Source organism: Sarcophilus harrisii, chromosome 3 (genome assembly GCF_902635505.1).
Source record: "Sarcophilus harrisii chromosome 3, mSarHar1.11, whole genome shotgun sequence".
Classification (NCBI taxonomy): domain Eukaryota; kingdom Metazoa; phylum Chordata; class Mammalia; order Dasyuromorphia; family Dasyuridae; genus Sarcophilus; species Sarcophilus harrisii.
Genome location: NC_045428.1, coordinates 278,782,886 through 278,798,141, shown reverse-complemented (window position 1 = coordinate 278,798,141; position 15,256 = coordinate 278,782,886). Strand labels below are relative to the sequence as shown.

The window sequence follows — 15,256 nt, the reverse complement described above, 5'->3', positions numbered from 1 at the left end:
GTGACAGAAACTACCATATTTCCACCTTAGTGCCTTAGTTTTGAGTGTGCTATACCAAAGAAGTAGTTACAGAATTGAAAATAAAATTGGAATGAGTGGACCAGACTAAATACACACAGAAAAAATACACTTTGGCAGCAATATAATCTTGAGGGTTTTGAGGGATCATTTATAAGATACTCTTAGGGAGAGGAATTTATCAAAGGAATGAAAAAAATTGTATTGTTGTTGTATTGTTACTCTGAAAAAGGTGATCAAGAAAATGACTTAACATCTGCCCATATGCCACTTATCTTTATAAAATCTTTAACATGATCTACATACATATGCATAATGCTTATATATACTTATCCACATATGTATAATGTAAATATAAGAAGGAAACAGGCAACTTTCTCAAATGATTTTTTACAGGAGACCATATATTTACAGTCATATTGACTTAAAGGCATAGAGAATAAAATGTCCTGCTGTATTTGTTATTGCTTCCCGAAATGCATTTGATTCATTAAAACAGAATGTAATCTTTAAAGTTGTCTCCCAATAGATAATATCATCTGTAAATGTAAGATGATAAAAGATTCCTTAAAATCAAAGAGCTAACCCTTTTTAGTAATCCTACGCTTAATAATATCAATTGTATCAATTGGATTTCCAAAAGTGTTTACCTGTCTTAGAATATATCCTGAATAAATTCTAAATGGAAAAGAGATTCCTTATAGATGATGAATTCTCCCAGATGTTCCTGTTTGTAGATGACCCATATTAATTGTATCAGAGTCTCTGAATATAGGGTCCCCTCATTGAATACTCAAAAAAGATAGACCAAATTCTTCACAGGAAAAACTAATTAGATTAAAAATGCCTATTTTTTAGGGTGTAACATGAAGTATGGTAGCCAGTCTATTGAGTCATGCAAAAATTAATATATCTAAGACAAGCACTGCAGATAGATGATGATTTGGTCCCATATTGGATGCATATATAGTCAGTTCTACTATAACACCTATTTTGAAAATGCAAATTTGTTCCAATGTGATTTATATATTTTTTGATGTTCACTCATTTCAGTTGTACCCAACTCTTTGTAACCCCATGTGGGTTTTTTTGGGCAAAGATGTTGGTTTGCCATTTCCTTTTCTAGCTCATTTTACAGATGAGAAAACTGAGGCAAACAGGGTTAAGTGAATTGCTAAGAGTCACACAGCTAGTGTTTGAAGCAAGTATTGAATTTAGATTAGTTGAACTTGACCCAGGTTCAACATTTTATCCACTGTACCACCCAGGTACCTCGATTTATATATTATGGAACAATTTGCACATAATTCAACTTTTTAATTTGTTCACACATGATTTTGCTCATGAGAATGTAGAAAAGTGCACCCAGCTTAATGGAGCAGGACAGGAACAAATACAATATACATTCATATAGCATCAATATGAATCAACTACCTCAATTCACTGTGTATGTTATGCTAGAAGACTGTAATTTGCAATTTTTTCACATATGTTCCCCATTGTATTTATTATAGTATATATTCTGGCTCAGTAAAGTCCATATACACCTACCCTTCCATGCACTATTTTCTCCTCACCCACACTATCTTTTTCATGGGTGAGGCAGGGCAGGCAGGCCTTGTCTTGTGATTACCAGACCAACTAATGGGAACAAGAGTACAGGCCAAAGTAGCTCAAGGCCAGAGAATCTTCCAATATTTATTGTAGTATTTATATATTTTTTGACCACTTAACATATATAAAACTGTGTTACTGTTTTTATTAGGTTCTTTTTTTTAAATACCACTGATGAAATTTATGGGTGTTATTTTAACTCCATTTTCCTCACAAGCCTTATGATTTTTGTTGTACAGTTTTGCATAGTGGGATGATTTTTAGAAAAGCATATCGTTATAGCAGAACTGACTGTATATGTATATATATATATATAAAGAAACAATGGAAAAACCTAAGGAAGGCTCATAGAAGACAATAGATGAGAATGAGTTATTTGCATAAATAGAGTATATACTCACATTGATGAGATCTTAGATTATTTAAAGATTAAAGATTTTTATTATTCCTTTTGGATTTTCAGATTCCATTACTTTTTAAAAATTAAAGTTGCTTCAATTATTTTCTTTTTTTCCACTTCTTTCTTCCTTATACCCAACTCCTTTAGGAGTCCCAAGTATACATAGGCCCTAATATCTGATGAGAAGAGTGTGAAGATTACTTTGTCATTTTTAAGTGTTATACTGTTATAGACATATTTTTTATCAAGCCAACATCCTTCTCTTCTCCAAAACCCAAACTCAAACCCATCAATCCAGTATGGTGCTGACATGTACATTATTTTGTAATCTTAGTAAACAATCAGTATTTTTTTCTGTGATAATTTTTGGGGGGTCCAAGCCTATAATTTCTTTCATGTGAGGAACTTGTAGTGTGGGAATTTGCTATGCTAATACACATGGACAGTTACATGCAATTTACATTCTTGAAGTGTTATCTTGGACTTTGACAAAAGGCAAACAGCTAAATTTGTCACACAGCTAATCAGAAACAGGCTTAGATATTTCTGACTCCCATTATTCCACACTCTCACACTAATGGCATAGCTAGTTATTCCTGAAATTTTATTTGTCTACCTTGTTTTTCCTTCTTAGGAACTTCTAAGTGAACTTAGGAAGTTCTAAATGAACTTTTCTGCATTTTTCTATCTTCATTATCCAGGTATAATGAATACTTTTTTTTTTTTTTTTTTTTTTTTTAGTATCTCTTGAATGTCATAATGACATATTACTCTATTCTTTTCTTCTCAATTCTGTCATATATTGTCTGTTTTGTTTTCCAGTGGATAAAGGGGGGAGGAAATAAAGGCAGCAGCTCTTTTTTGCATAAGAGTAAAAAGGATTTCCATGGGTGTACTCTCACTTCTAGGCCATCTCCAAACAGGTAAGTTGCTTGTATATCTAAACAAACGATTAACAAAAAAAAAATTTTTTTAACCAGAAAGAAGTATTCAAATTAGTGTTTTGATTTTGTATATTCTTTAATTTTAAAATCTTGAGACTTTATTCTTTTAATTATTTTTAAACTTTTAATGTTGGATGAAATGTACCTGCTATTTGTTATTTGGAAATAAGAATTTTTATCAATTTTTTGTGTTATCCTGCTCTAAGAAAAAGAAAAAAAATCTCTATTTTAGAATATGGTTTGAATGATATTGTCACTGAAACTTTTGACACTGGGTAATAGTTATAAAATAATATGAATAAATTAAGTTGCAATTGTTATTGGGACTTGTAAATATTTTGAAGATTTAGCAGTTACAACACTAAATATGTATTTAAAAATAAAGACTGGGTCTGGTAAGTTTGTGTCTTTTTTGGTATAGTATATCTAAACAGTAACAAAAAAAGGAATCCATTGTCAGTCAATGAATATAAGTAAAAATCTCTTCTTTTCTTCTTTTATATACATTTGCTGCTTGCCAGATGCATTTTCTTTGCTGAGATTATCATGTATTAATGATATTAGTCCGTCAGTAAACATTATTAAGCACCTGCTATGTGCCAGACACTGTTTAGTGCTGATCACACGAAGAAAGTAATTCATAATTTACTGGGAGAGAACATAAGCAAATAAATATGTAGAAATAAGCTATATACAGAATAATTTGGAAATAAACAATAGAAGGAAGGCACTAGAAATAAGGGGAATTGGGAAAGTTTTCTTGTAAAAAGAATTTTAGGTAGAACTTCAGGGAAGCAAGGATGTAGAAATGTGGAGGAAGAGCATTCAAGGTCTGGGGGGGGGGTGCCTTTGAAAATGCTATCAGATGTTACATCTTATTCCAGGACCAGTTAGCAAGAGTCTCTCCCAGATAAAATCTGAATAATTGAAAGAACACTTAAAAGCCACATTCTAGAGAGAAAATAGGCAGTTTATTCAAAACATTTCATGTTAGAAATAAATTCTTATCCATTTGCCTATTCCTAATATTTGGGAGAATTTATATATCTTTCACAAATGGACATATCCTGTATTGAGTATCTCCTATTTGCATTCAACATATTTTAATAATGTTTTACATTTTAATGTAATTTAATAATGATTTACACCACAAACTCTATTTTCAGAGTTATAGAATTTCATAGTTGGAATGTACCCTTTGAGACGTGATTATCCAAAATCTTCTTGAAAGACCTCCAATGAAAGGAACTTATTATTTTCCAAAGGAAATCATTTCATTTTTGAAGAACTCTAGTATTAATTAAAAAAAAATTTTTTTTTGAAGAGGGACAGCTAACTCTGAACCTGGAATCAGAAAGACTCATCTTGTGAATCCAGTCTCAGACACATACTAGCTGTGTGACCCTGGGCAAATCACTTAACTCTGCCTTAGTTTTCTCATCTGTAAAATGAGCAGGAAAAGGAAATGACATATTAGTCTGATGGTTATTTTGTCAAGTATTTTTGCCAAGAAAATCCCAAATAAGGTTTTGAAGAGTCATACACAACTAAAAATGACTAAACAACAACCAAAACAACAAATTTTAAGAAGTATCCCCTTATAGCAAGCTGTAATCAGTCTCTCTCTGTAACTTCCATCTGTTGGTCCTAATATTGCTCTCTGAAGCCAAATAGATCAATGAATCAACAAGCATTTCTTAAACTCCTGATAGTTTTGAGACTCTGTGCTGGAAATGCAAGCACAAAGAAGAAAACTGCCTGTTCTTGCAAGAAGTCTTTCCCTCATCCCTGCCCATTCCCTTTTCCTTTAATTAACCCTTTGAATAGTTGACTCTTGTCATGTTCTTTCCTTAGTTTTTTCTTGGCCAAATATACCCCATTTTTTAATCTGACCTTTGTATGATTCAAAAAAGTGAGTTTTGAGTCGCTTACCATTCTGCTCCATTTCTCTGGTTGTATTGAAGCTGGCAAATATTCTTCCTAAAATGTGGTGTCCACAATAGAAAACAGTCTTGCAGATGTAGCCTAATCAGACCTTCCTCATTAATAAGCAATATGGTTCTGTTCACGCAGCCATGTTAGCTTCTTTGGATTGTTATACTTTGGACTCAGTGAGGTTGTAGGTCACCACAACCATCAGATATTTTTCTATATTAATTGTTGCCTAACCTTGTTTCCTTGATCATGTATTTCTGTAATTGATTTAAAATAGTTGAACACATTGATTTAAAGGTTATTTAAAAAATTTATATCAATTACATATGAACCTGTGAGCATGAAAATTTTTTTTAGTGATTTCATATTTGCTAATAAATATATATATATAATTGCTCAGAATTCTGGTGGTTTTTTAAAAGAGACTTTTGTTAATAAGTCAAATAGCTTTTAATGAATGGCAGCATGGGTCTAAAAATTTTAAATTATCATTCGTCAATAATTTAGGTTAATTCCATTACTGTTCAATCATTGATTTTAGATTAAGCATTTTATTCATCATTAGATCACAGAAATCAGGGTTTTGAAGATGGCCATTTTAAAGAGGTATAAGAATACTTTGAAAGCTAATTAGGTCTGTCTTATTATAAGCAAACAGATTTAGAGAAGGAACACTTAATCTAATGCTCCCTTTCTCTCCTCCCTAGCCAGTTTTATAGATGAGAAAACTTAATCTAGAAAAGTTTTGTTTTCCAAATTTCTCTGACCCCATTCACTACTTTTCCCTTTGTACCATGCTTTTTTTTTTTTTTTAAGATTATTTTTTATTTTCCCTCAATTATATGTAAAAACAATCAATATTCATTTTAAAAATTGAGTTCCAAATTCTCTCTCACCTTCATTGAAAAGGCAATCAATTTGATATGTTATAATATGTGCTGTTATTCAAAACATTTCCATATCAGTTATGTTTTAAAAGAAAACATAGATCAAAATAAAAACCCAAGAAAAATAAAGTAAGTAAAAAAAAGTATGTTTTATCTGTATTTATACTATCAGTTCTTTTTCCGAGGATGGATATTATTTTTCATCTTAAGTCCTTCAGAGTTGTTTTGGATCATTGCATTCCTGAGAATAGCTAACTTGTTCACAGCTGATCATCTTACAAAATTATTGTGTACAGTGTTTTCCTGGTTTTATTCATTTCATTTTGCATCATTTCATGCAAGTCTTTCCAGGGTTTTCTGAGCATCTAATTGATTATTTCTTATAGCACAATAATATTTCATCAGTCATAAAATAACTTGTTTAGCCATTCCACAGTTGATGGGCATCCCCTCAATCTAGAAAAGAGTTACAATAAATATTTTTGTATATATAGGTTCTTTTCCTTTTTGTTTCTTTTGGGATACAGACCTAATAGGGGTATTGCTGTGCATCGTTTTATAGGTCTTAGTGTTGTTTCAAATTGCTCTACATAATGGTTGAATAAGTTCACAACTCCATCAAGAGCATTAGTGTCTCATTTTCCATATCCCCTTCACAACATTTGTTATTTTCCTTTTCTATCCTATTAGCTAATCTAATGGATGTGAAGTAGCACCTCAAAATTATTTTAATTTTACATCTCTCTAATCAATAGTGATTTGCAGCATTTATTCATACGTCTCTATATAGCTTTGATTACTTCATCTGAAAACTTCATTTTTTTAAAAATCATTTATCACATTTGGGGAATTGTCCTTAATTTATAAATTTGATTCATTTTTCTATATATTTGAGAAATGAGACCTTAATAGAGAAACTTGCTTTAAAATTTTTTTCACAGTTATGATTGCTAACTGTATTTCCCCACTACCTTATTTCCCCCATTTATTGTATTCTCTCTCTCTTTTCACTCTGTCCCTTCTCAAAAGTGTTTTGCTTCTGACTAATACCTACTCTCCCCTTCTTATTACCTTTGCCTCCTGCTTTCCTGTAGGCTAAAATAGATTTTTATACCCAATTGAATGTGTATATTATTTCCTCTTTAGCCATTTCTGATGAAAGTAAGGTTCACTTGCCTCACCTCCCTCCATCTTCCCTTTCAGTAAATGCTTTTTCTTGTATATTTCATGTGAGATAATTTATCCCATTCTACCTCCCCCTTTCCCTTTCTTACAGTGCATACTGTAAGAATACTTTTTTTTCTGTACATACGTGCGTGTGCACACACATGCCTTCTAACTCTCCTAATAATGAGAAAGATTTTATGAGTTACAAGTATCATCTTTTCATATAGGAATATAAAGTTTAACCTTATTAAGTCCCTTATGCTTCCTTTTTCCTATTTCCTGTTTTCATTTGTTTGCTTTTTTGCTTTTGTTTAGTCTTATATTTTCTATTCAACTTTGATTTTTTTTTTTTATCAAAAAAGGCTTGAAAGTTTCAACAAAGCTTGAATTTTTATTGAATATCCTTCTCTTCTTCCTCTTACCTTCTCCCCCTCTCCAAGGATTATACTCAGTTTTGCTGGTTAGGTGATTCTTGATTGTAATCCTAGCTCTTGCTCTCCAGAATCTTATATTCCAAGCCCTCTAATCCTTTAATATAGAAATTGCTAAATCTTTTAATATCATTAATTTGAATCCATGATAGTTGAATTTTTTCTTTCTGGATGCTTGCAATAATATCTCCTTGATCTGGGAGCTCTGAAACTTGACTATAATTTTCCTGGGATCTCGTTCAGGAAATAATCATTGGATTCTTTTAATTTCTCTTTTACTCTTTGGTTCTAGGATATCAGGGCAGCTTTTCTTGATTGATGGCTAAGACTCCTTTTTTGATCATGGCTTTCAGGTAAACCAATAATTGGTAAATTATCTCTTTTGGATCATTTTTTCAGGTCAGATGTTTAGACTCCTTTTTTGATTATGGCTTTCAGGTAAACCAATAATTGGCAAATTATCTCTTTTGGATCATTTTTTCAGGTCAGTTGTTTTTCTAATGAAATATTTCATATTGGATTTTTTTTCATTCTTTTGATTTATTGTTTTTTGATTTCTGAGAGTCATTAGCTTCCAGTTGCTCAGTTTTAATATTTAAGGAATTATTTTCTTCAGTGAGCTTTTGTATGTACCTCCTTTTTCATTTTGCCAATTCTTTTTTAAGGAGCGTTTATAATTTTTTTTTCCTGTTTCCTATTTGACTCATTCTGCTTTTCAAGACATTCTTTTCCTCAGTGGCGTTTTGAACCTCTTTTTTTTTTTTTTTTTTTTTTTTTTTTACCATTTGGCCTATTTTAGTTCTTTTAAAAATATATTTTTTTGATATCTTCTATTTTTATATCACTTAGATTTCCCATTATTCTTTTCCTTCTCCCATGGAATCCTTCCTTTTAACAAAGAATTTTTTTATACAAGAAAAGAGGGAAAAAAATTAAGCAAAATTGAGCAACGTATTAGTAAAAAAAACCCTCTGACATAGGTAATATTTTATATCTCACCCATATTTCTAAATATAATCACTCTTCCTCCTTTTTGCTTTGGCATAGGAAAGGTCCAAATTAATACTTTCCTAGCATTAGGCCTGAGAATAGACCATTATTTTTATCATTCCTTTGTGTCTTCCAGTGTTCAGACTAAGGTACAATTAGTCACACAACTATAAGGCTTCCTGGAATCTGAGAAAAATCTTGATCACCAGGAGGTTCCCTCTCCTACCCTGAGATTATGGTGGCCTCCATTCTGTTCTGTTTATTATAACACAATGGCCTTGTCCAAAAATGTATGTTTCTTTTTAAACTTTGAGTATCTCTTCTCTGTCAGAAGGGGTAACATTTTTGATCATAGATTCTCTAGGAACATGGTTGGTTATTGTTTTGTATTTCAAAAACAATATTATTATCTGTGTATGAATTGTTCTGGTTCAGTTCACTGTATTCTGCATCTGTTCATACTATCTAGGATTTTCTAAAAAATTTTTTTCATTATTTCTTCTTGTTGTTCAGTTGTGTCTGACTCTTCATGATATTCTTAGGAGTTTTCTTGGTAAAGGTACTGAAATGATTTCTACTTCCTTCTCCAGTTAATTTTATAGATGAAGAAACTGAGACTGTTTAATTTAAGCAGAGTTAAGTGACTTACCCAGGGTCATACAACTAGTAAGTTTTGAGGCCAGATTTGAACTCTGGAAGATAAGACTTCCTGGCTTCAGGTCCAATACTCTATTCACTGCCCCACCTCGTTGTCTTAAAGAGTTTTTATTGGTGTTTTATTGATGTCATTTTCATTTGTGTCTCACTCTATGACCCTCTTTGGGGTTTACTTGGCAAAGATACTGAAGTAGTCTGTCATTTCCTTCTCTAGGTCATTTTACAGATGAGGAAACTGAGGCAAAGTTAAGAGTTAAGTGATTTGTCCACAGTTATTTAGCTAGTGAGTGTCTGAGGCTGAATTTGACCTTAGATCTTCCTAACTCCAGGCCTAGTGCTTTATCTAATGCTTCTTCCTTATTTGTTAAGGCACAATAATATTCCATTACATTAATATATCACAGTTTGTTTAGCCAATATCTCATTCCTTAGTTGATGGGCATCCTCTTAGATTTTAGTTCTTTTTTAAATACCCTGTTAAGAATCAGGAAGTTTTTTTGTTTGTGACAGCTCCTTTCCTAATATTCTCTTCTCTCTTTCACTCAAAAAAGGTTTCCCTGTTGAGTTTAATGTATTTCTATGCCAAAATTTTTGTGTTTTCATGTGTCCACTCTCCTTTGTTTCAAATAAGAGGTTCATTTGATGCCTGCTTGACATATTCCTTTCTTAGTATGTGCATACTATTTTTATGCATCCTAATTCTGAGAAATAGGAAGTTCTCCTACCTTCTATTTATTTTCTACATTAGCATATACTTTTTACACTCTTATTTCTCCTCTTATCTTCAGAACTGAACTAGTTCATTTTTAAGTCCCCCATTTTTCCTTATATAATTTCCTCAGTACCCTTTTGGAAAACATGAAGATTTTGAAAGGACACTTATTTCTTCTCTCTCATGAGAGTATTAACATTACTTCATATCACAGCCTCTTCTGGTTGCTCATATAAAATAGTATGTTGAGATTTCTCTTGAATTTTGAGTTTGCATGTCAGATTATATACTCATCTTTGGTCTTGAAAGTTTTCAGTTCTGTTAAAGGCCCATTTTCCTCTATAGGATTGTCTTCCGTCTTTCTGGATAAGTTATTCTTGGTTACAAGCCTATAACTTTTGCCTTTTGAAATCTTGTATTGATATGATGAATAAGTAGATATTCAATACCTGATAAAAGATTGGTAGGTAAGAAGAGTAGGAGTCATTGAATATTTCAAATTTTTTTAGGTGATTGTCTCTGTAAAGTTTGGAACTCTTCTTAATTAACCTCATAGGAACACAGAATTTTAGATCTCATAGGAACATAGGAAAGGATCTTAAAGATCCTTGCATTCTAATCTCTTCATTTTATAGATGAGAATACTGAAACTCAGAAAGTATATCCACTGCAAGGTCATTCTGTCAGGAAATGGAGGTCTCATGGCTTCAAGTCTAATACTGTCACTTTACTGGGCTTTCTTTCCACACAACCTTTTCAACTGTATATCCCATGGTTCTTTTAGACAAATCCTCTGATCCAAACTGTCCAAACTACTTAATATCTTTGTGATTATCTTATACTTTTCCATCTTTAATGTCACATTTCACCCTCCACTCACTAGAATGTCTTATTCTTCTGCCAATCCAAATTCTGGTAGTCTGAAATCCAATCCTCCCTCTCCTTCCCTTTCCTTCCTTCTTTCTTTCCTCTTTCCCTCCCTCCCTCCTTCCTTCCTTCTTGACTTCTTATTCTTTGCTACCTTGATTGGTTGTTTCTTGAGGCTTCCCTATTTCTGTCAGTTCATTCCTCACCTCTTTACCTCCATACTGCTATATAGAACTTATTTAGCTTCAATTACTTAATTAAGTTCTATATTAATATATCTTAATTAACAAATGAACTAATCTTGTATTTATATATGCATTCACATTATAGTATCTGGATCTTGGGCTTTGATTATATTATGATTATAAAGAACATTCATTAAAACCATACTTTCTGGTTGTAATAGCTTATCTTCTTTTCTTAATGTAGAGCTCTTTTTTTTTTTTTCCCACAACTAAAGTGCTTTTAATTGCATGGCATATGTGTATGTGTGTTTTTAATCTGACATTCCTAATTTTGTTTATCTTGCTCACTAAAATCTTGTTTCTAGGATTCTGAGAGTCTCTTAAGATGAGATTGGAAGGAAGGCTTAATAGCATCCTAATCTAAGTACCTATTTTCTTTTTCCTTTACTAGGTTCTAAGAAGGGTTGTTTGCAGTTTTCCTAATAGTAGGATATTTTGTACTTATTGATGAGAACAGATAAGTATAATGTTTTACATCCAGAAATTTAGCGACTTTTCACATATATGGCCACTAAATTTGTTCATTTTTTATTGTCTCACCTTCCATGAATTGAAAGGAATGAAACCTGCAGAAATCCTTCAGCTCTTTGTCTAGAACAGGGATTCTTAATCTTTTTTGTGTCCTGGAACTATTGGGTATTTTAGTGAAAACTGAATCACTTCTCAGAATAATGTTTTTAAATACACAAAACACACAGGATTATAAAGGAAACCAATTCTGTTGGAATACAGTAATAAAAATATTTTAAAGATAAGTTTCTAGTCATTGGTTTAAGAATTCCTGTCACAGAAACTCAGTCTTATAAACAGGTCATCAAATTGGGCTCTTTAGAAGATTTACATCAAGATTTTTGTTTGTGTGTTTCTTAGTTTCAAAAAACTGTAGGGTCATGATCTGTTTTGAATTTGTAGAAACTAACTTTTCATGATCAAAGAAAAATTCAAATTTATCTCTCTCAGAATTTTTTTTACTGCTGAATATTGAAAATTGATGTGTTCATTTGCTTTGTAGAATGTGCCTACATATGCCTATAAATACAGAATATAGCAAATGTCCATGACATCAGGGATATCCTTTCGGTTCCAGGTTCTTTCCTTTGGCAAGAGAGAGGCGCCTTTTTGTTCATAATTACTGAAAACATCTATAGGCATATGAGGATTTTTTTTTTTTTTTTTTAGTGAAATGTTGAATGGAGAATGTTATTCTCCACTTTGGGCCTGGTGTCACAAAAAACAAAAAGACAAAAATAAAAACAATCCCCCCCCCCCCCAAAAAAAAAATATGAACACAAAGTTAATTCAAATGGAGCCTTATGTTTTTAGAAAAGGTGAAAACTCATGGAATATCAGTGACTGAATGTCCAGAATATCAGGTTAGCACATTTAGGAGCACTGGTGTATTTCCCTTTATATAATTCATGTGCACACATATACTTACTTATGTAAGTGCAGTTATTTTCATTTTATAGATGAACAAACTGAGGCAGAGAGTGATTATAGGACTTAACCAGGGTCATCCAGGTAGTAAGTATCTGGGGCTGGATTTTTACTCAAGTTTCACTAAGCCCACGTTCAGTGCTCTCTCCACTCTGCCACCTGACTATCTTATTGAGCATTCCCGATCAAAGGAGATGAAATCATTAGGCACAAGTGTGTTGTTAATTTAAAGTCTAGTGATATTTCCAAGTCACATTCTCTATTTTTTGTCAAGTGCAGAGATATTAGGTAACTTCCTCTCCTGTGAGGAAAGCATTTGGGAGAACACCGACAAGATAATTTTCTGACATGGTATAAAGACAAGGATTTTGGGAATCATTATGTTGACATGTGGGAAGATTGTTTGGGGATATCTACTTAAAAATTAATTTACCCAGCAGGAGAGAGTAACAGCAATATGAAAAATACTTTTCAAGAAAGTAATTTGAACTAACCTTAGTTATTCAGTGGTTTTGAATATACTATGCCATTACATTTCTGCTCATTCATAGGTGAAACTTTGGTTTTGACTTTAAAAAAAATTCCTTCATTAACATGAGATAATGAGAGAAAAGCCCTTGTAAGAAAATATTGAAATTGAGGCAACACCTGTTTTTATTGGGGGTTTTTTGAGACTGAAATTGGGGTTATTTTAATCAACAGTAGGTTAATAGCTAATCTAGACTGTCAGAAATAGATTAAAAAAAGTATTAGACCAAATTTGACCCACATCACATTAAAAAAAAGTTCTGTTACATAAAAATATCCAGTCAGTTTTCTAGAACCACCAGGACAGCCAGATAACTGCTCAGATACACCATGACCAGATATTTCTCTCTCTTCAGGTGCCAAGCGAAGAAGGAAAGATTCTTCAGACTGGTGTATAGAACCTTTCCATTGTTTTGGGAGATGATGTGAGGTTTCAGTGGAAACTTTATCAGATCCTCCACTGCCATCAGTAAGACTAAGAACCACTTTTGCTGAGGTTAGAAAGAACTCTTGGAATTGTTCCCCTGCAAAGAGAAAGCATGTCAGTTTTCTTTGAAGATCTGCAGTAAAGGGGGAATCTATAGGAAAATTTTATCTTGAAGGAGGAAGAGGGACATAATGGGGAAATCTGGCATTTGTATCCTCTGCAAATTGATCTACAGTCAACCCCAACTGGAAAACTAATGTCTGCCTAAACTTTAGATCCAGTGACCTTTCATGTGAATTTACATGTTTTTTTTTTTGTTTGTTTTGTTTTGTTTTGTTTTTTCCTGAGTTTGTCTGGAAAGGAACTGGTACTTCTGGATATATAAATTTCAGAAACTCACATCTTTGTGGGTCATTGTTAGTCTCAGTATGTAGAGTTAATGCCTTAAGTTTGTTAATATAGAAATGTAATTTTGTTTTCTCTTTCCATCAGCCTAATTTCCCTGCAATTCTGATAGGAAAGCATAACTGATATATAAAGGATTGCTTTCAAGTTTTGAGTTTCAGAGGACCCAGATAAGCCGGTAGACTGGTTGATCTAATGATTTTTATTTATTCAGATATAATAAAAGGGCTGTCTGGAAGCAACAGTGAGAAAATCATACTAACATTTGTAGGTTGGTTAAAATGAATCGAGGGAAACAACAGAATAGCATACGTGAAAGAAAGAAGTACAATCCTACTTAATTTTTCCTTGGGGCAATATTGACTAATTGCATGTGTTTAACAGATTTATGAAACATCTATTTTGCTTAAAGTACTCTGCTTGAGTGCTGTATTTAAGCCTTCTGATTTTTTTTTTTTAAACACTAACTTAACTACCTCCTTTTGCCTTAGCAGTTACTTTCCTGAATTTGGTTCAGCCACCAGTACATAATTCTTATAGCAGTGTTCTGGCTATAGAGTCACCTCATATTTAGAACAGCTGAGTCATGGGTTTCTTTGCATCTCATGAAAGAGATCACATGGTGCAAAAGGTTAAAATACATCTGTATAATACTAGGCTAAATTATGGTGATTAATGAAAATATTCCTCTACTAAAATCCTGCTTTGATACTGCAGTGTGATAGAAGTGACTCTGGGATTTTAAAGGTTATGATACCAAAGTGTAAAGTTTTTCAAGTCTTAATAAAATGGAAAGGCATCAAGTCTAGTGCTCTCAGTGACAAACTGAGTATATCTTTGTCTGAAGATCAGCCTAACTAAATTTGTAGGACTAGTAAAGTTTATGAAGTCATAGAGGTATTGTGAATATTTTCAGGTAGCATCCATGATTGAATCATGAATATGTAGAACAAAGTAATACAAATACTTCTTATTTTAGTCTATGGTATAACCCCTGGTTTAGAGAAGATAGACAATTATGTGTCAGTGTTTTCATAAAACATTTCCCCTTTTTTTTGGCATTTTAATTTTTGATGAGACAATTGAGATTAAGTAACTTGCCCAGGGTCACATAGTAATTTAAGAGCTCTTGACTTTCAGCTCTATCCACTGCTCCATTTAGCTGCCTGATAGATTTAAAAAAAAAAACAAAGTCTGTTTAAGTGCATATCAATGGATTTAGATAATGAAGACATTGTCCTGCAACAAATAGTCTCAGAGGTTTCTTGTAGATATATTTTCTTTTCCTTTTTTCCTTAAAACTTTGGCTATCTTGATCACCACTGCTTATTCTAGCTTTCTACTTATATCATGGAATTCACATATGTTTTGGTTCAGACTTGTATTTTTATTTTTGTTTGTTTTGTTTTGTCTTTTATCCACCTAAGGAACTCACAGGAAGGTTGTCTGTACTGATACAGCCCTACAATTTATATTCTAAAAGTGTTATCTGAAAACGTGAAAGTTTAGGTCACAATCCTATACCAGCACTTATTTTGATTCTTTGGTCACCCTGAAGTATACATTTTAATCCTTCCAGGCTTTGGAATTAT

At 32.4% G+C, this 15,256-nt stretch overlaps 2 protein-coding genes across 5 annotated transcripts in view; one reads left to right on the top strand and one right to left on the bottom strand.

The window, feature by feature from the left end:
* Positions 1–15,256, bottom strand: part of LOC100918193 (putative protein FAM172B) — a 194,813-nt gene that overhangs the window by 32,933 nt on the left and 146,624 nt on the right. The gene's annotated exons all lie outside the window — the stretch shown is intronic.
* The window catches only part of SENP7 (SUMO specific peptidase 7), a 156,646-nt gene that overhangs the window by 24,673 nt on the left and 116,717 nt on the right, over positions 1–15,256 (top strand). For 2 of the 4 annotated variants that reach the window (XM_031959602.1, XM_031959601.1), the window contains exon 4: positions 2,855–2,955. In XM_031959602.1, coding sequence (XP_031815462.1) covers positions 2,855–2,955 — 101 coding nt within the window. Of the gene's footprint in view, positions 1–2,666; positions 2,734–2,854; positions 2,956–13,188; positions 13,329–15,256 lie in introns of all 4 variants that reach the window. The other 2 variants (XM_031959604.1, XM_031959603.1) reach the window with 2 other exon arrangements.